The sequence below is a fragment of the Oryctolagus cuniculus genome, chromosome 6 (genome assembly GCF_051225735.1).
Source record: "Oryctolagus cuniculus isolate XC-2025 breed Fujian yellow rabbit chromosome 6, ASM5122573v1, whole genome shotgun sequence".
In the NCBI taxonomy this organism is placed as follows: Eukaryota; Metazoa; Chordata; class Mammalia; order Lagomorpha; family Leporidae; genus Oryctolagus; species Oryctolagus cuniculus.
In genome coordinates this window covers 115,775,974-115,795,651 of record NC_142872.1, presented here as the reverse complement: position 1 = coordinate 115,795,651, position 19,678 = coordinate 115,775,974, and the positions used below count along the sequence as shown (strand labels likewise).

Here is a 19,678-nt window from a genome sequence, read left to right as displayed (position 1 = left end):
AGACCAGGAGAAGTACCTGGCTCCTGCCATCGGATCAGCATGGTGGGCCGGCCGCAGGCCGCCGGCCGCGGCGGCCATTGGAGGGTGAACCAACGCCAAAGGAAGACCTTTCTCTCTCTCTCTCTCTCTCTCACTGTCCACTCTGCCTGTAAAAAATAAAAAAAATAAAAAAAAGAAAAAAAAAGTATGGTGCTTTGTATTACAGTATATGTGTTTACTTAGAGTTGCTTTAATTGCTAAGTGGTAAGCTAAAGCCATTCTTGAATTAAATACTCCACACTTAAAACTTATAATCGGGGCTAGAGCAGTAGCATAGTGGCATACTGGGTTAAACTTCTACCTGCAGTACCAGCATCCCATATGGATGCCGATTTGGCTGCTCTACCTCTGATCCAGCTCCTTGGTGATGCACTTGGGAAAGCAGTGGAAGGTGGCCCAAGTCTTTGGGCCCCTGCACCCACATGGGAGACCCAGATGAAGCTCCTGGCTTTGGCCTGGCCAGCCGTGGCCATTATAGCCATTTGAGGAGTGAACCAGCGAGTGGAAGGTCTCTCTTTCCCTCCCTCTCTCTCTCTCTCTCTCTCTCTCTAACTCTGCCTTTCAAATAAATAGAATACATCTTTAAAAAAAAATCTTAGAATCTTCTTTGCACATAAATCCTAGTGACATACCTCAATTTAGATAACAGTAATTGCTAGAAAAGATAAGGGTGAAAATAGATGCACTTAGCTCAGAGTTACCTCTTTCTGACTTTTGTTTATAGACTATAAATATCTGACATGTAAGATTTGCAATCTCCGCTTTTTAAGCTTTTTTAAAAAATAGATCATAATTTGTTAATATGTTTAACCTTACTACTTTTACTGTTTAACAGGTCACATTTCCTGGAGCAGGAAAACTGCCACACATCATCGGAGGATCAGATCTAATAGCTCATAATGCTCGAAAGAACACAGAATTAGAAGAGTGGTTAAGGCAGGAAATGGAGGTTAGTTGCAAGTGAAGCGCAGAAACTGGTTTAAATTGCATGTTTACGGTTTCTTAAGAATAAATTCTTAAACCCAGGCCAAAAAAGATAATTGAACTGATATCATTCAGGAAACTCCTTGATATATGAAGTATTCAGATTAATCTGTACTTTTCATAACACTTCTTTAAGGAAATTTTAGATTTATTTTTATTAAATTAAAAAAGTGGGACCTAAACAAGTAGATTAGTTTACATTCTAATATAAACAGGGGAAAAAACCTGAACCACAAAAGTTTAAAAGCAAACTAAAGAATAATAAAAAAGTATGGGCATGTAGTCATATTGTTAGGGCTGAAATGGCAGTGAAGAGAGATGACCTCAGTGCTTTGTCTTGTGTGAAAGAAGAATTTCCAGGAGGACAAGGCAGAGAGAAAAACGGGATTTGTGTAAGTCAGAGACCTCCTGCTGAAGCAGCCTGGAGAGGGGTTCCAAGAGACTCAGAAACCCTCTGAACTGAGAGGGTCTGAGCCTTTTTTTAATATGTTGCATAGCCTGTTTTTATTTTATTTATTTTACCTTATTTTTTATTTTATTTTATTAATACGAACTTCATATGTTTCATATATACAAATTTAGGAACATAGTGATTATTCCCACCCTTTCTCCCTCCCGTTCATACTCCTACCCTTCTTCCTCCTCCCTCTCCCATTCCATTCTTATTTTTTACAAAGCTCTTTTTGCAGTTAACTTTATACTCATAAGATTAACCCTATACTAAACAGCCCTGTCTTGACTGTTGAGGAACAGTGTTTTTTGTGTTTTTCTTTTTCCTTCATACTATTTGTTGAGGGTCTTAGTCTTTTTAAGCACACTTTGGGGGTAAAAAAAACGAGAACAGTAGCTAACAATCAGATAGAAGGTAGGGACAAAACCCATCAAAAGGCTGGATATGTAAAATTGTCTGTCCTGTCTGGCTTGCACATGATAAGACAAACAAACAAATCAGAAGGGGGATTGCTAACCTCCGTTTTCACAATTGGGAACTCAGAAGGGTGAAATCACCATTCGCTTACTATTCTCATGATAAAACTGGAAGCTCCCAAGGAGTGGGATAGGTGCTTTTGTTATTTTTAGGGGGGAAACATGCAGAGGGATTCAGCAGTTTGATCTTGCTAAAGATAACTTTTGAGAAAAGCAAGCATTGGCACCATCTTAGGGGACCAGCCTGTCTATGGACCCACTTGACTCCTCAAGGTATGTAGGTTATTACAGGTAAATTGGTGATAATATAGATAGACTGTTGCTTCTAAATCTAGGAATTTCATTAAACAAATCTGAAGATATCTCATTTACAGTTTTCCTGTATATTGTGCAGCATACCTACTGAGAAATGCGCATGAGCATACAGATGAGTGAGGGCTTTTATGTCATCTGATCACACACATAACCAACATCCAAACTGAAACAAAACATTACTAGAACCCCAAGAGTTCATGTTTTGTTGTTTCTGTGATCTTCTGGAATTCCAATTTGGCATCAGTTAAGTTTTCTCACTTGTTCACTCCCATGTATCCTGACCTGTTTTCTATATATTTCATCTCCTTATTTCACTGCATTTTATTTTTGGTAGTATCTTCAGGTTGTCATCAGTGTACAACTTCTGTCTTCAACTCTGGTTGCTATTTCCTCAATCCATTGAGTCATCGTTTAGCCTATGTATTTTTTTGTATTACTGAAAGTCTGTTACATTCTTTCTAAATTTTCTGGTTCCTTGCTGATTTTTTTAAGTTACTGTTTTCTTTGCTTTATAAGACCAATACCTAAAGTATTTGTGGCTCTATTTTCTGCTCTTAGGCTGCCTTGTTTCTGGGTATCTATTTTGTAATCTCTGTGTGAGGGATCAAAAATATAAGTCTCAGCCATTTTAGGTTCTTGCTAGGCCTGCCATCTTTCAAGAGATGAGTTCAGTCTCACATCCTGCTGTTCTTCCCCAGGTTTGGAAGCAGTCCTGTATGAAGCAGTTCATTGCCTACTGCCCCTTGCCCCCATCCCTAGCTCACCTGAGATATAAAAAAGCCCAGGCCCTGGGGTCTGGGCCCTCTGCCACATGTTCGGTCTGTGTGCATGCTGGCAGCTGGTCAACCTCTGATTGTATTTTCTTTGAATAAATTTGATCTGGCTGTGAATTAGTATCCTGTCTCCTCTTTGTTTATGTCCCCTTTTCTTTACACTGTGAATTGATCATTTTCCTTGGAATTTTATCTGTGGTATTTTCTTGAATTCTGAGTTCAGGTTTATTTCATCCAGAAAAGCTGTGTTTCTGACTGCCGGTCTTGAGTCTACTTCACAGTCTGTTGTGATTATTTTTGGGATCACTTAGGTAGGTTAGTGTGTATTTGGGAGCAGAAGCCTGAAGTGAGATTTTTCTTTCTTTCCTTTACCAAGTGCTAGAGTCAACAGGCAAGTTTCTTTGCTCTCTGTTTCTCTGTTGTGCTTTAAGGGTTTTTTTGTTTGTTTGTTTTTTTGTTTGTTTGTTTGTTTGTTTTTCCCCCACTCTGGTGCTGAGTCTTTGTTAGAGTCCTCTCCTTGGATTTTCTTCTTTGTCACTTCTACACCTTACAGGCACCCAAGAGAGCACAGGTTTTTCATGGTTTTCAGCTATCTACAGGGCAAGACAGAAGCTGGCTATCGTACTGGCTAACCTCTTAAGTTTCCTTATTTTGCTTTGTTGTGAGTGTAGTGTATCCTTTAAGAATTCATTTCTTAAAATGCTTTTATAATTGGTTTTTTTTAATAAATGTTCTTGGAAAATTCGCTTATAAAAGTAGTGTTGTTAGGAAGGTTACTTGGATTTAATGTCCAAAAATCAGAGTGGAAGTCACATTCTCCTTTCCTCTTTTGAAAGAACAGTTGACTTTATTATTTCATAAATGTACATACTAAAGAATTACGATAGTACACAAAAGACTGAATGAAGAATTAAAACTGAAACAATATTCTAGACATCTCTTTATTGATGAGGGATGAGAGGCAGAGGACTAAGAAGGGAGGGAGCTTGGTAGAAAGAAGTTAAATGGTAGGCTTTGCTGATTTTGTGTACATGTATTCTGTCTACTGAGGTCCCTCTAAGACTAGGGAAGGAAATAGGAGAAACACTGGGAGGTTGTACTCAATATTTGATTTCAAACTGTATGCTTCAGTTTTAGGCACTGTTGGCTTCCTGCCATAAAGAGGGAAGACGTTATTTGTACTGTCTGCCTCCCATCCTCTACCTTATAATAGTCCTTTTTCCACTTTCCAGGTGACTTGCATGTCTGCAGTATTCCTTCTTAAGATTGAAAATTAATAGCAATCTATTAATTGCTCAGTGATGATTGTTCTCCATTAGTTTCTCCTGGAATACCATATAGTATTTTGATTTTCAAGTATAGTTCATTAGTTTCTCCTGGAGTACCATATAGTACTTTGATTTTCAAGTATAGTTCTTCTTCATTTTAAGAACTTCTCTATTGTATCTTTTACAATATTGTTTATATTTGCTGGGCTTTCTACGTTTAAGGCATAACTTCTGTTTCTTTTGTATTCACTGGTTTTCTTAAGCTATTTTACTACATTCAGATTTCAGATGTATTCTGTTCCTTACCAAATGTGTGGCCTAGGACAAAATATCTAACTTTGTGCATCTATTTCCTCATGTACAGAGTGAGAAAAATAATAGTACCTCTATTTCATATACTTGCTCTAAGGATTAAATAACATACTATTCACAAAGCATTGGGCTGGCGCCATGGCTCACTTGGTTAATCCTCTGCCTATGGCACCGGCATCCCATATGGGCACCGGGTTCTAGTCCTGGTTGCTCCTCTTCCACTCCAGCTCTCTCATGTGGCCCGGGAAGGCAGTGGAGGATGGCCCAAGTGCTTGGGCCCCTGCACCCACATGGGAGACCAGGAGGAAGCACCTGGCTCCTGGCTTTGGATCAGCGTAGCTCCAGCTGTAGTGGCCATTTGAGGGGTGAACCAACGGAAGGAAGATCTTTCTCTCTGTCTCTCTCACTGTCTAACTCTATCTGTCAAATAAATTAAAAAATAAAAAAGTTTAAACAAAGCATTTTTATCAGTGGAAACAATGTTAACTATTCATAATTTTATTTAGTTCCGAAAGGATGTTATTATGGTTCAGTTTGTTTACTTAGCATTTCTCCTTTTTTAATTGGGGTTTTTCTAACCTAACATTTTTTCTTGTTTCACAATTTCATTAATTTTATTTATTTATTGTTCTTGAGCTGTTATTTCTTACAGACTAGGTTCTTAATCTATCTTTTGCATGTTCTGTTCCAGTATCTCTTTTTTCCCTTCTAGTATGTGGAGTAGCTTTGCAGTTTGCTTTCATCTTCAGTTTTTTAAAGTGAAATATCCTATCCAGAAATTATGTGTAAGGAAAAGGGAAACAGAACAGAGAGAAGGCAGGATAATAACTCACAGCCAAAATTAATTTATTCAAGAATAATAAACTCACAGAGGTGGAAAACTGCTGAGGTGCACCCACACTGAACACAAGGCAGAGAGCGCAATCCTCTAGGGTCCGGAGGGAGGGGTTAATAGGCAGAGGTGAGTTTCTCCATACAGGTTTTTCCTAGGCTTTCGAACTTGGAAAAAAATGCAGGGGGTAGGGTAGGGAACAGTACAGGGCATGAGGCTGAGCTGGTCTCTTGATAGAAGGCAGAAATAAGGGGTAAAATGGGATTTTATCTACTTTCAGGCAAGGAGTTAAAATGGCTGAGGCTTATGTCCCTGTTCCATCATTCTTTTTGCTGTGTAAAGAATCTGTTGTGTAAAACACCGTGTGACATTTTATGCAGGGGTTACATTCTAAAGTCAGTTTTTTTTGGGGGGAGGGTAGGGGCAGACATTGAATGTAATCAGAATTACTCTCAACTCTCTTAGCTTGTCCTTGAAGAATAGAATTACTCTGCTGCCCCACCATCAGTATGACCACCTGCTCAGTGCAAGGCACACGGTGTGTCCCATCCAGTTTCTGTTGCCTGAATGCATGGAACTGGGGAAAGGAGGCTCAGCTTGTGCTGTGTGAAGCTCTTACTGAAAGGGTGAGCTAGCTGTCTCCTGTACCAGGCAGTATTCTCTATCCCACAAAAAGAATAACCTCGCATTTTAGTATTTAGGCAATTGACCCAATTTGTCAGGTGTCCCCGGGCCTCTGCTTTTGGTCAACAACCTGTTTGCTTACCTCCCCATGCCATTGGTCATGGCTCAGCAGCCTGACAGTAGTTACTTTCCCTGCTCAGGTTACTTTTTCCTGAAATTTGAGGCACTAGTAAGAATTCTAAGTTTTGACCAGTTCTAGAGCACTATTCAGTGGTTTGGCACAATGTGAGGAATCACTTGTATCAGAATCTTTGGGTTCTTTAATTTACATAGCCATGTTTTTAAAGTCTTTGGTATAGGGTCATATTCTCCTTAATTGATCTCCACTGCTAGATATTGTTTGATTGAATGGTTTTGGAAAGGGGGGAGTTAAGAGAATGATAGTGCTGCAGCTATTTTTTTCTATTTTTATTTATTTCATTAGGAATTAAAGAAAAAGGGCTGTGTTCTAGATTTATTCTACCTAATCTCTTTTTGCCAGAATGATTTTAGGTGCTCTAAGTGAAATTTACCCTAAGACTTGACTTTTGCTGCCTAGCTATTGCTTGCATACATGAAGGAATTACTGTATTGACTGCTCGTTTCCCAAGACGCCCTCACCCATGCCCTACACACACACTCCTTTTCTGTATTCCCTATCTTTTGTTCTTTTTGAGTCATTCTTGCTCTACTTCCATTGCAAACCAGTGTTGGTTTTCATTACTGATGGAGTCAATTCCTGAAGTTTCATTCAATTTAGGATTTTTCCATTCTGCGTATCAGACATAGTAATTATCTGAACTCTGTACAAAACTGGTTTGCATTTTAAAAGTCTCTCTGAATTGGGTTCTCTCACACCATTGAAAAATGCTAGTAATATGAGGTAGTTCTATTTCTTAATGCTGTTTTGCTTAATGTTTTTCTAAAGTATATGAAATAAGACTTTTTACTTTTTTTCTTATACTGTTCTACATATTTAAAATTAGCATCCAGAAAGCTTCTAAAAATATGCAGAATAATGATACCAGCAGCTTTTTTCACAGCTGCTTTATGGAAATCATGTGTCTTTCCATTCATATTTTGTGATCCTTGTTAGAAAAAAGTGAAAAGATGTAATTTCATTTTGATGTTTCACTATATGAATAGATCTAGTTCCTACAGGTACCCTTGTAGGCTCTTTAAAAAGACTCAGCAGCAGTTTAACAGCTGACATTGTCAAATCTCATATATTCCATTTGAGTTCTTTAGCCTTTGGCAAATTAATTAACCTACAGCTTCTGTTCCTTTGGGAAAATAGTGTAAAAATAGGAATGAACTTACATGAAGATTAAATGATTTTCTTAGATAAAAACTTAAAATAATATCTGGAAGTATAAGTGTAAATTATTAATAATGAAAATAAACAGCACCTGCATTTAAGAAACAAGGTTTTTTAAGTAGAATTAGGAGTAGAAGTAGAAGTAAGAATTCTGTAGCTGAATTTGGGGGTAAGTTCTTCATAGCAGGCATTATTTTTAAATGAAAGAGATCAGGATTCCTTTTTTAAAGAAGTGATGAACATGTTCCTTGACACATAGTAGCCACTACATCATTACTGAATAAATGCACATTGTGAGATGGTAAAATGTGGAATGGAGGAAAAAGAAGGCAATCTGGGCAGAGATGGAAACATGAACGAAAGAAGAGAAAGAGTCATAAAGAAATCATGGTGATTCTGGGGTTTTGTTGCTTTTGGTTTGTGGTTCAGTTTTAAAGACATACAGGTTTGTGAAGAGTCAGATGAGAAGTGAAAAAGTGACTTGGTGCTAGATTATAAGGAGACTTTTACATTTTAAGGGTCAGACTCCAAAGTTTGTTTTCTTTAGTAGGGGGGTGGTGAAGTCATTGAAGGGTTTTGGATGGCAAATGATGGCATCACAGCTGGGTTTGAGGAAAATGTCCTCAGCACACGGTTTTTCCAGTCCCAACTTTCTAAGATGCTAGTGGCTTGATGACTTTGTGTTTACAGTTACTGTCTGGCTGGGGTAATTCAGCAGCGGCTTCAACATCCCAATTTGGGACCAAACAGAAGGGAGCCCATTTGCCAGTGGGAAAATACTGCCTTCTCAAGTCATCAGTGGTCTTACTCCAAAGCACTGACGTTTCATTTAGTAAAAGGGTTCTGCTGAAACATTGATTAGAAATTCAACGAGCTAGCAATCTGTGTTGGTTACCTGTAAGAGGAGACAGGATAATGAGAGTTGTTTGGTTAAAGCACTTGTGCAATAATCTTAGCATGAAGTGAAAACAGAAAGGATCTGTTGAAGGTGGAGACAGGATGGAGGCAAGAGCTGGAAGACATGATGACCTGCTGGTGTGGAAATCTCAAAGATAACTGTGACCTATCAATCTAGATGTTCATGAACTTTATATTCACTCTTGAGCAAATTCTGAAATTCTGTTAATTTCGACAGGTACAAATTCAGCAGGCAAAAGAAGAATCTCTTGCTGATGATCTCTTTAGGTAAAGTTTGATTTCAGCTTTCTCGTATGCTTTTCTGCTTTCAAAAATGTATGTAGATTCATTGCTATTCATAGAGATTAAATTTTTTTCCTTCTCTCCATGTAGATACCTAGTCCTTCACCAGAGGAATGTTTTATTTTTAACATAGCTATTTCCTTGTATTACTTGAGTACCTCATAACTGGGTTCACTGGATATAGCATTGCAGTTTGGGGTTGATGCAATTGTTCTGTATCACAAAGTACTTAAAATTTGTGTGGGGTCATTCAGGCAAAAGGCAGGTTACTGAGCTTGGTGAACTTGGCTTATAAACTTGTGAGGTTTTTTCAGCTCTCAGAAGCATTATGAATGAATGGGTTTTGAATTAAGACAAATAAAATGCCAGACCATTTGTTTAATTTTAATTGGCTCATGCAGAAAAACAGAAGGCTGGATTAGAGTTTCAAAGCAGATTTTTGTGGGAGGTTTTAGAGGAGTTGTAATGGGTGATTAAAATTTAATTCTGATTTAGCACATTTTCAACATTCTTGTAGGTCTAACAAATCTGACAATTATTGACACTCAGATATTAATAAAACATAGGAGGGAGAGACTATCTGAAAGTAACATTTTCCTAAACTTACTTAAGACAGAACAAAATACTATACCTTCTGCAGCCAGTTTGGTTGATTCTCTGATTTTGAAAATACTGACAGACAATATGGATTTTTTTAAGATGACAATTATTATGGCTTAGTAATGATTTTCTTAAGTAGTAAATGAGATTGTCATGTTGCCCAATTATATTTGTTTAATTGATGCTGGAGAAAATTTTTAAACCAATAATTATATTTTAGGTTCATTGTGCTCTTTTGTGCAAATGGTATACTTTTTTTTTGCAGCTGGGGGTAGAAGTATGTGGGATCTGTTTCAAGCTATGTTGTAAGAATTATAAACCCGTCCTGATTTTTAAACTGTTGCTTTCATTAATTTTAATGCTTTGTAGGATTTTTTTAAAATATTGATGATGTTCCAGTCTTAAAAATAGTCATACAAGCAACATCAAAGGAATAAATAAAAACATAATGTCAGTACTTAATATCAGATCCTAAGGATAAAATTGTTATTTTCATCCTATTGGCTAAAGTGTGGCTATAGTTTGAAAGCCCTTAGCTTTAAAAGTGAGTGACCATCCCTATCTAAATATCCTTCAATTTAATTTCTTTCCTTAACAGATATAATCCTAATGCAAAAAGGAGAAGATAACTGAAGGTTTTAAAAGGAAGCTATTGAAAAATATTTCCAGCAAGTATTTACTTCAGGCTAACTGGGATATATAAATATAGTATATAGAAGAGATTTTTAAGTTGCAAACATTTTGTGACCTAAATTTGTTAAATAAAATGCACAAAACTCTGTTCCTTTCTTGTGTGACTTTGAATATTCTTCTGTTTTCAGGCTATCATACCATCTAATTAAGCTTTTCTTTCTTTCTTTCTTTTTTTGTTTTTGGTTTTTTTTTTTTTTTTTTTGAGATTTATTTATTTATTTGAAAGAGTTACAGAGAGTACTGAGAGAGACAGAGAGAGATCTTCCATCCAGTGGTTCACTCCAAATGGCCTCAACAGCTGGAGCTGGGTTAATCTGAAGCCAGAAGCCAGGAGCTTCTTCCCGGTCTCCCATATGAGTGCAGGACCCAAGGACAAAGCCATTGTCCACTGCTTTCCCAAGTGCATTAGCAGAGAGCTGGATTGGAAATGGAGCAGCCGGGACTTGGCGCCCATATAGGATGCCAGCACTGAAGGCAGCAGCTCTACCTGTTACACCACAGCACTGGCCCCAATTTTTTCTCACTTTTAAATGTGCTTTTTATTTATTGAATTGTTAATATAGTCACAGTTCAAAAGTCTAAAAGTATGCACAGTTAAAGACCAAAATTTCCCTACCACTACAGTCCTAGTTATTTGATACCCCTCAGAAAAAAAGAAATCCATGGTACCTATTTCCTGTGAGTGTTTCCAGAGATTTTTAGTACCTATTCAAATTCCTATGCATGTAATTTTTCAGTAATTTCTTGTACAAGTAATAGGATAACATATACAGTATTCTGCACTTTGTGATTTTTCATTTAATAATTGTAAGATCATAGGCATATCAACATAATTTTTACTTTTATTTTTTTCTTGTATTATGTTGTCATCTCAAACTGAAGGGACCCAGCTGAAATGCTTCAGTAGTTGAGATGTCGGCCACATACTGTTCTAGTATTAGAAACTGAAGAATATATGGAAGACTTCATCAAGCTTGTGACTACTGTCATGAGAACGAAAAGACTTTGTATATCCCTCTGGTGGTGTTAAATGGGCTGAGCATACCCTAGTAGAGATTCTTGAGTCCTGGTTTTCCTGCCTATAAAGTAGAAGTAATGAGACTCTGTTGTTGTTAAACCTTAAAGGGATATGGTAAGAAAAAAAATCAGTGTCTTCTTTCAAATTTTCTTGCATATACAAGTGACTTTCATCCCCGAACATTAGAATTTGGATGAAGTTTTAATCAACTCTGAGGCTTGAAAAAAAAGTCATTTAAACTTAAAGCTTCCTGGTCTTACATGTTCTACCACTCTAATAATTTTACCTTTTTAGGTCGTTAGACCAAGCATGGAAAATTAGAGCATAAATTAATATATATTGTTGCTTGATCTTGGTGTTCCTCCATATGCAATCAAGGCAGGTCACCACATGTAGTATCTGGCTAAAATACCTTCTACCTTTGACCAATCCTCAGAGAATTCTCTGTTTATGAAGATGGTTTATAAAATGGTAGCTCTTTTTTTTCTTTGTCATATTCTCACCCTTCATTATCTTTTCAAATATTTTGTTTAGGAAAAAGTTGCTGAAGGTACATACAAAGCATTGCCCTCCATAACACTGAAAGAATATAATGATTAATCAGAAAAAAATCTCATCTCCATGGGAACTGACAGCGTGAGTTAATACAAACCCTCTAAGTTTTACTTAGCATAAAAGGTACTATTCAGGGGCTGGCGCCATGGCTCTCTAGGTTAATCCTCCACCTGCGGCACCAGCATCCCATATGAGCACCAGGTTCTAGTCCCGGTTGCTCCTCTTCCAGTCCAGCTCTCTGCTGTGGCCTGGGAAGGTAGTGGAGGATGGCCCAAGTGCTTGGGCGCCTGCAACCACATGGGAGACCAGGAGGAAGAACCTGGCTCCTGGCTTCGGATTGGCATAGCTCTGGCCATAGTGGCCATTTTGGGGGTGAACCAATGGAAGAAAGACCTCTCTCTCTCTCTCTCTCACTGTCTAACTCTATCTGGCAAATAAAAAAAAAAAGGTACTGTTCAGTAGATGGAATTTTTTTATCATTGTGCGTGGATCTTTCAGCACTGCTCAGTCTTTACCAGGCTGTTAACTGTGTCCTGAACAACTCAGTCACAGACCTACTTGAATAGCATTATATGCCTTTTCCTCTGGCTCTAATGTGAGTTCTTTTCCTAATCTTGTATGGTTTTGGAGAAAGAAGAGGAGGAATATCCTGCCTTGTCTCTTGCTTCATTAGAGGAACTATGCCCCCTTTACTAGTCTAGGGCTTTAGCCATGGGTCAGCCCACCTTCCTGATGTCAAGGAACAGGTGCCCTTCCCTTTAGTGATAATCACAGCTGCCCATTCCCCAGCAGCCTTTCTGGATCACATCCTCTTTAATTTATTAGTAAAAATACTTGGGAGTATCTTTGTCTCACACTTCTTCCTAATGCCATAATTGAATCCTTTTGGTTGGTCCACTTAATGTAGGTCTGGTTATCAGAATTATGGTCATGACTCAAATTTCCTTGTTAAGAGATTGCAGCAAGTTGAGACTTGGGTAAAATCTGATCTTCTCTCGAGTTGAACCAGGCTGTTTGTATAACTTCCTTTTGAACATTTCTATTCTTTTTGTCAGGCTAGTATCTAAATTAATGACCATAAAACTTGAATCAACCTGTTTTCATTAATAAGACAATGGGAGGGATTTCACTGCCCAAAACATGGAGTTGAATCTCTTTTTTTTATCAGTGTAGAGGCTGATTCCAAAAACGAGGGGGGCAGTACTTTAGAATGGAGCAGCATGAGCTTTGTTAGCAAATTGAGCTACTTTAAATGCCAACCCACAAGATATGAAGTTTATTCTGCAGGCAGTAGGGGAGTTGGCAGTTTCTGACAGAACACTTCCAAATCAATGTTAATTCTGTTCAAGGTATATAAGGAAATGGAGGCCTAAGACATTTCTACTTTGAACTCTAGTTGAAGCAGAAATAGAGAAACCCATATTTTGAGCGACAGGACTTAATTCAAGGATTTAGATGCTTAAAATTGTTAGACTAGGAGCAGGTGCTAATGTGGGCCTTCAAAAAGTCCCAGAGCATTTTTAACAGACCTGCTGAAGTAGCTCCTGCCTGTAAGACCTCCTGGGAGCTCTGTGCTCACAAATACATTTATATACCTATGGGCCAAAGAGCAGTCATGAATCGCTGTAGCTACTCATTTGTCTGGAGAATGAGGAATGGAACAGTACAGCAGGGAACCGTATTTCTATTACTTACCTGGTAAACCGAAACAGCAAAGGGGAGAGGAAGCTGGCTTCCAGTCTCACAGTCACCCTATAAATCATGGGTGAGTTAAGGAAATACAGTTAATTAAGTATTCTCAGCCTTCCTGGGAAGTGGGGATGATGTGAGCTAATTTACAGTTCCTACTTCAGGCATCAAGCTCAGTTAATACATTGAAATAATATAAACAATTTATGATAGTGGCATGACCACAGAAAGAACATGGAACACCTTAGAAATAAAATTGACAGGACTTAATTGGTGAAATGGAATAATTTGAATCTCTTAATACTGTTGCTTCATAATTATCCAGTAAACTGATGGAACAAAGAAGGGAGCTATAAGAAATTCATGGAAAATGGAATTAAAACATTTCTCTTGTGAAAAATTTTTTAGAATCTTGCATAGTTTTTCTATAATATATATTTTTCATGAACTTAAGACCCTTGTGTATGGTCACCTTTTTACAGGTTAGGAATATAATGGACAGGTTAATATTGGTCTCTGTTAGGCCCATAGTTCCTCTCAAGACTACGTACCTACACTAGTTTTGATGTTTATCAGTGTATAAATGTAATGAATGAGAGTTCTGGTAACTCCTATCTTTACAAACATCAGTACTGTAAGTGTTTTTCCATTTTAACTATTTCAAAGAGTATGTGGTGATATCTCATTTTGGTTTTAATTTGCATTTACCTAATCGGTAGCTTTGAGATCTGCAGGGAGAGAAGGCCTATACTTCTGGAAATGGAGAGTCCCTACCTGTACTTGTGGGGAAGAACAGTCCTTGTCAAGGTCCCCACGGGTGCCTAAAGGTCAACCAGTGAGGATCAGACCTGCCTCAACCTTTAACCCCCACACCCTGTATCTATAAAAGGAGCCCTCACAACCTCTGACGCGCAACTTCCCCGGCCCCTGCTCTGTTGGAACCAGGGAACCTCGCCCGGGAGCGGAATCCCAATAAAAGCTTGTGAATTAATTGATTCTGCCTGGGAAGATGTGTTATGTGCCAGACACCTTGCACTAATAAGTATAATTGAGGGGCCGGCACTGTGGTACAGTGGGTTAACGCCCTGGCCTGAAGCGTCGGCATCCCATATGGGTGCCGGTTCTAGTCCCAGCTGCTCCACTTCCCATCCAGTTCTCTGCTATGGCCTGGGAAAGCAGTAAAAATTGGCCCAAATGCTTGGGTCCCTGCACCCACGTGGGAGACCTGGAAGAAGTTCCTGGCTCCTGGCTTTGGATTGGCACAGCTCCAGCTGTTGCAGCCAATTAGGGAGTGAACCATCGGATGGAAGACCTCTCTCTCTGCCTCTCCTCTCTCTGTGTAACTCTGACTTTCAAATAAATAAATAAATCTTAAAAAAATACTGTAATTGAGTTACAGTTCTATAATTGTACAATTCTTTTATCAATACCTATGTTGAGAGTATTGTCTATGATTTGACAATGAAATTTTGATAGGCAAATTAATCAGCTTGGTATCTTTTTTATCCTAAGATATTTAACTTCAAAATTTCATATTGTATGTTTTACTGTCTAAAGTTTTATGTCTATGACCCATCTTGAATTAATTTTTGAGTATGATGTGAAGTATGGGTCAGGGTTCATTTTTTTTTCATAAGAATATCCAGTCATTCTAATATCACTTATTAAAATAATTGTGCCCGGTTGCCCCTCTTCCAGGCCAGCCCTCTGCTGTGGCCAGGGAGTGCAGTGGAGGATGGCCCAGGTGCTTGGGCCCTGCACCCCATGGGAGACCAGGAAAAGCACCTGGCTCCTGGCTCCTGCCATCGGATCAGCGCGGTGCGCCGGCCGCAGCGAGCCGGCCGTGGCGGCCATTGGAGGGTGAACCAACGGCAAAAGGAAGACCTTTCTCTCTGTCTCTCTCTCTCTCTCACTGTCCACTCTGCCTGTCAAAAAAAAAAAAAAAAAAAAAAATTGTGGCCGGCGCCGCCACTCACTAGGCTAATCCTCCACCTGTGGCGCCAGCACCCCGGGTTCTAGTCCCAGTTGGGGCCCCGGATTCTGTCCTGGTTGCTCCCCTTCCAGTCCAGCTCTCTGCTGTGGCCCGGGAGTGCAGTAGAGGATTGCCCAAGTCCTTGGGCCCCGTGCTGGCATGGGAGACCAGGAGAAGCACCTGGCTCCTGGCTTCGGATCAGCGGCCTTTGTGGGGTGAACCAACGGCAAAGGAAGACCTTTCTCTCTGTCTCTCTCTCACTGTCCACTCTGCCTGTCCAAAATAAATAAATAAATAAATAAATAATATCCTCATTAAGTTACCTTGGTAACTTTGTGAAAAGTCAGTTAACTATAATGGGTGTGTCTTACTTCTGGACTTTGTGTCCTGTTGATCTGTGCTCTCAGCTCTTCTTCAGCATTAGAGTTTCAGTGTACAAGCTTACATAAATTTTAATTTATCCTTTAGACATTTAATTTTTTTTATTTTGTAAATGAGACTTCCAAAAAATTTCATCTTAAAATCCAGTTTTCAAAAAAACCATTTATTGACTAGACTGTCTTTTCTCCAGGGAATTTTTTAAACATCTTTGGTAAAGATAAGTTGGTTACATAAAACTCAAGAACAGAGAGACATCAAGATGGCATAAAAGGGAGGGAGCTTAGTGCTCTAGTTTAGGGAAAGATCATTAAAAAAAAAGTGTGTAGGGAGTGTAATCTCAGGGAAGAGTTAAGGAGGAATTGGCAGAGGAAACTCCACACATTAGAGAGACACTGTGGATCTGTGTGGAGGGTGTGGACACGCACAACTCAGGACCCCAGCAGCTGAGAGCCTCTGCACCAGCTTTGGAGAGTGAGGTGAGTTCAGACTGTAGCAGCCCAAGTCATTGGTGAGAAAGCTGCGGGAATAGCCTGGTGTGAGTTGGTTGGGAGTCCTGTGGGGGACAGTGTACCTGCCAACCTAGAGGGAAAAAAAGGGGGGGGCAGTTTTCTTCCCAAATCGCCTGGCATCAGTGTCCTGTAACTAGCCACGAGAAGGTGGGTGACATTTGGGACATACATAACAGCTGTGCTAGCTCCTGTCCACTCTCCTAGCAACCAGCTGAGTAGAGATGCCCGAGTCTGGCTAAGAATTGACAGGGTTCTGGGTGCTCATCACTGTGGGAGTCTTGTGTGCTGGGACTGTGAAAACACTATGGCTGCATGTGAGGGCACAGGGTGTGGCTGGGTCTTTGGGTAGTCACTGTGTGTGGCTCCACATGCTTGGGGCTCCCTGATTCCCTGGTGAGAGTCATTGTTGCAGGATCTGTGTGCACACTGAGAACTACAGGGATCCTTTGTGTGGTTCTGGTGGCAGACGACTGAATGGATATTATAGCCACTGGGGCTAGGAAACAGGCATTGGTCTCCTTGGAGGAGAGGGGGTGAGCGTGAGACTATGCCATCAGAGCTTAACAAACCTCCCTTCTGATTAAAAAGATATTATCATACCCAATTTAGGTGTGACCTTGGACACGCCCCTCATACTGGAGCACTAAAGAGAGCTCCCTGGCAACACCCAGTATATGCTTCAGGGTATTCATAGAAAGAGCACTCTACTCATCCACAGAGGCATAGTCCATCTCAGGGGGAAAAAAAAGAAAGGCCAAAAAATATCCACAAATGCCCAAAAAATAGATGCAGCAACTCATGGAACAAGAATAAGGAAGACAACATGATGCCACCACAGGAACAACAATACTTCAATACTGGAATGTTCATTAAAATGAAGAGATTGATGAAATGCCAGAAAAGGAATTCAGAAAACTGTAGGATTACTTAGAAGTAATGAAAAGCAAATCCATGAATTAAAGAAATTCATACATGACATGAATGAACATTTTTCCCATGAAATTGAGATTTTCAAGAGAAATCAAAGTGAAATATTGGAAATGAAGAATTCAATAGATCAAATAAAGAAATGCAGTGGAAAGCCTGAATGACATATTTGGTGAGACAGAAGAAAGAATATCCAAGTTAGACGACATATCTCTGGAAATTTTACAGTCAGACCAAAAAAGAAAGAAAGCTAAAAACAGTGTTGGAGATTTATGGGATGCTATCAAATGACCCAATATATGGGTTTTAGGAATTACTGAAGCCGTGGAAAGAGAATGAATTAGAATGCATTTTTAGTGAAATAATTACAGAAAACTTTCCTAATTTGGAGAAAGAAAGGGACGTCCAAGTACAGGAAGTACACAGAGCTCCTAATAGATATGACCAGAAAAGATCTTTACCACAACACATTGTAGTCAAACTCGCCACATTAAAACATAAAGAAAAGATTCTAAAATGTGCCAGATTACTTTCAGAGGATCTCCAATTAGACTCAAGGCTGACTTATCAGAAACCCTACAAGCTAGGAAAGAATGCCGAAAAATATTCCAATTCTTAAGAGAAAAAAACTGTCAACCTAGAATACTGTACCCTGCAAAGCTCTCATTTATGAATGACGGTGAAATAAAGACATTCCATGACAAATAGAAATTGAAAGAATTTGTCACCACTCATCCAGCCTTACAAAAGATGCTCAAGAATGTGCTACATACATACAGAAACATCATGATGGGAAAAGGTGAAGGCAGAAAATCTCCCAGTAAAAGTATAAAGGAAATCCAAAGTAAACAATAGGAATATTTATGGATAAATGTCAGGGCCAAGTCATTACTTATCAATAGTTACCTTGAATGATATTGACCTCAACTCTCCATTTAAAAGTTACAGACTTGGCTGAATGGATTAAAAAACAAAACACATCTATTTGCTGCCCACAAGAAGCACATCTCACCAACAAAGATACACACAGAGTGAAAGTGAAAGGATGGAAAAAGATACTCCATGCTAACAGAAACCAAAAAGGAGCTGTTGTGGCCACCCTAATATCAGACAAAATAGACTTCAACACAAAAACTGTTAAAAGAGACAAGGAAGGGCTCTATGCAATGATTAAGGGATCAATTCAATATGAAGATGTGACTATAATAAATGTATATGCACCTAGTTACAGGGCACCTGACTATTTATAAGAAATGTTAATGGATCTAAAGGGAGACACAGACTCCCATACAATAGTAATGGGGAACTTTAATACCCTACTTTCAGCAATGGACAAATCAACCAGACGGAAAATCAGCAAGATAAACAACAGTAAATCGACATTGTAGTCAAAATAAACCTAATGGATATCTACTGAACTTTTCATCCTACAGTTCAGTTGCAGAATACACATTCTTCTCACCAGTGCATGAAATTTTCTTTAGGATACACCACATGCTAGGCCATCAAGCAAGCCTCAGAAAACTTAAAAAAAAAATTGAAATCATGCCATGAATCTTCTCGGACCAAGCTGGAAATCAACAACTCAAGAATGTCTAGAACATTTGCAAACACATGGAGACTGAACAACATGCTCCTGAATGAACAGTGGGTCAAAGAAGAAATCAAAAAAACTGTTGAGGAACAGTTTTTATTATATATATATGTATATATGCATATATATGTATATATATGTATATGTATATATATTACTTGTTGACCTCTTAGTATAGAATTAATCTTCTGTGCATAAAGTTACTTGAAAATAGATTTTAGTAAAAAATAAGAGTGGGAATAGGAGAGGGAGGAGGAAGAAGTATGGGAGAGTGGGTACAGTGGGAAGAATCACTGTGTTCCTAAAGTTGTATTTTTGAAATGCATGAAGTTTGTATACCTTAAATAGACTTCTGGGGGAAAAAAGATAAGTTGATTATAGATACATAAATTTATTTCTGAAGCTTCTATTCCATTGTTCCATGTGTCTATTTTTGTGCCACTACCATTCTGCTTTGGTTACAGTAGACCTAAAGTATGTCTTCAAATCTGGTATTTTGATGCCTCCAGCTTTGTGTTTATTGTTCAAGATTGCTTTGGCTATAGGGGTCTTTTTTGTTTACATGTGAATTTCAGGATTTATTTTCTAATTCTATGAAGAATATCCTTGGTATTCTGATGGGAGTTACACTGACTCTGTAAACCACTTTGGGTAGTATCGACATTTTGATAATATGAATTCTTCCAATCCCATGAAAATGGGAGTTTTTTCCATATTTTTTGTTCTATGTCTTCTTCAATTTCTTTCATCAGTGTTTTGTAATGTTCATTGTAGATGTCTTTCACATCCTTGAATTTATCTCAAGGTACATGTATATGTGTATATTTTTGTTGCTACTGTGAATAGGATTGCTCTCAAGTTCTTTCTCAGCAAGATCCTTATTAGTGTATAAAAATGCTGCTGATTTCTGTATGTTGATTTGTATCTTGCCACTTTGCTGAATTCATTTATGAGTTCTAATACTCTCTTGGTGGAGTGTCAGCCTTTATTGTGTTCAAGAGGAGAAGAATATTAGGTATTGCATACCCTCAGCCTCCAACCTTTTTATCATTAAAACTATATTTTTAAAGATTGATTTATTTATTTGAAAGAGTTACAGAGAGAGAGTA

General features: G+C 38.6%; 1 protein-coding gene across 6 annotated transcripts in view; it reads left to right on the top strand.

Annotated features, from left to right (window-relative positions):
• The window catches only part of NBN (nibrin), a 48,831-nt gene extending 38,819 nt beyond the window's left edge, over positions 1-10,012 (top strand). For all 6 annotated transcript variants that reach the window (XM_070075845.2, XM_089335501.1, XM_008255717.5 and 3 more), the window contains 3 exons: positions 875-988; positions 8,567-8,616; positions 9,830-10,012. In XM_070075845.2, the coding sequence (XP_069931946.1) occupies positions 875-988; positions 8,567-8,616; positions 9,830-9,860 (195 nt within the window). In that variant the 3' untranslated portion in view covers positions 9,861-10,012. The remainder of the gene's footprint in view (positions 1-874; positions 989-8,566; positions 8,617-9,829) is intronic.
• The last annotated feature ends 9,666 nt before the right edge of the window (positions 10,013-19,678 follow it).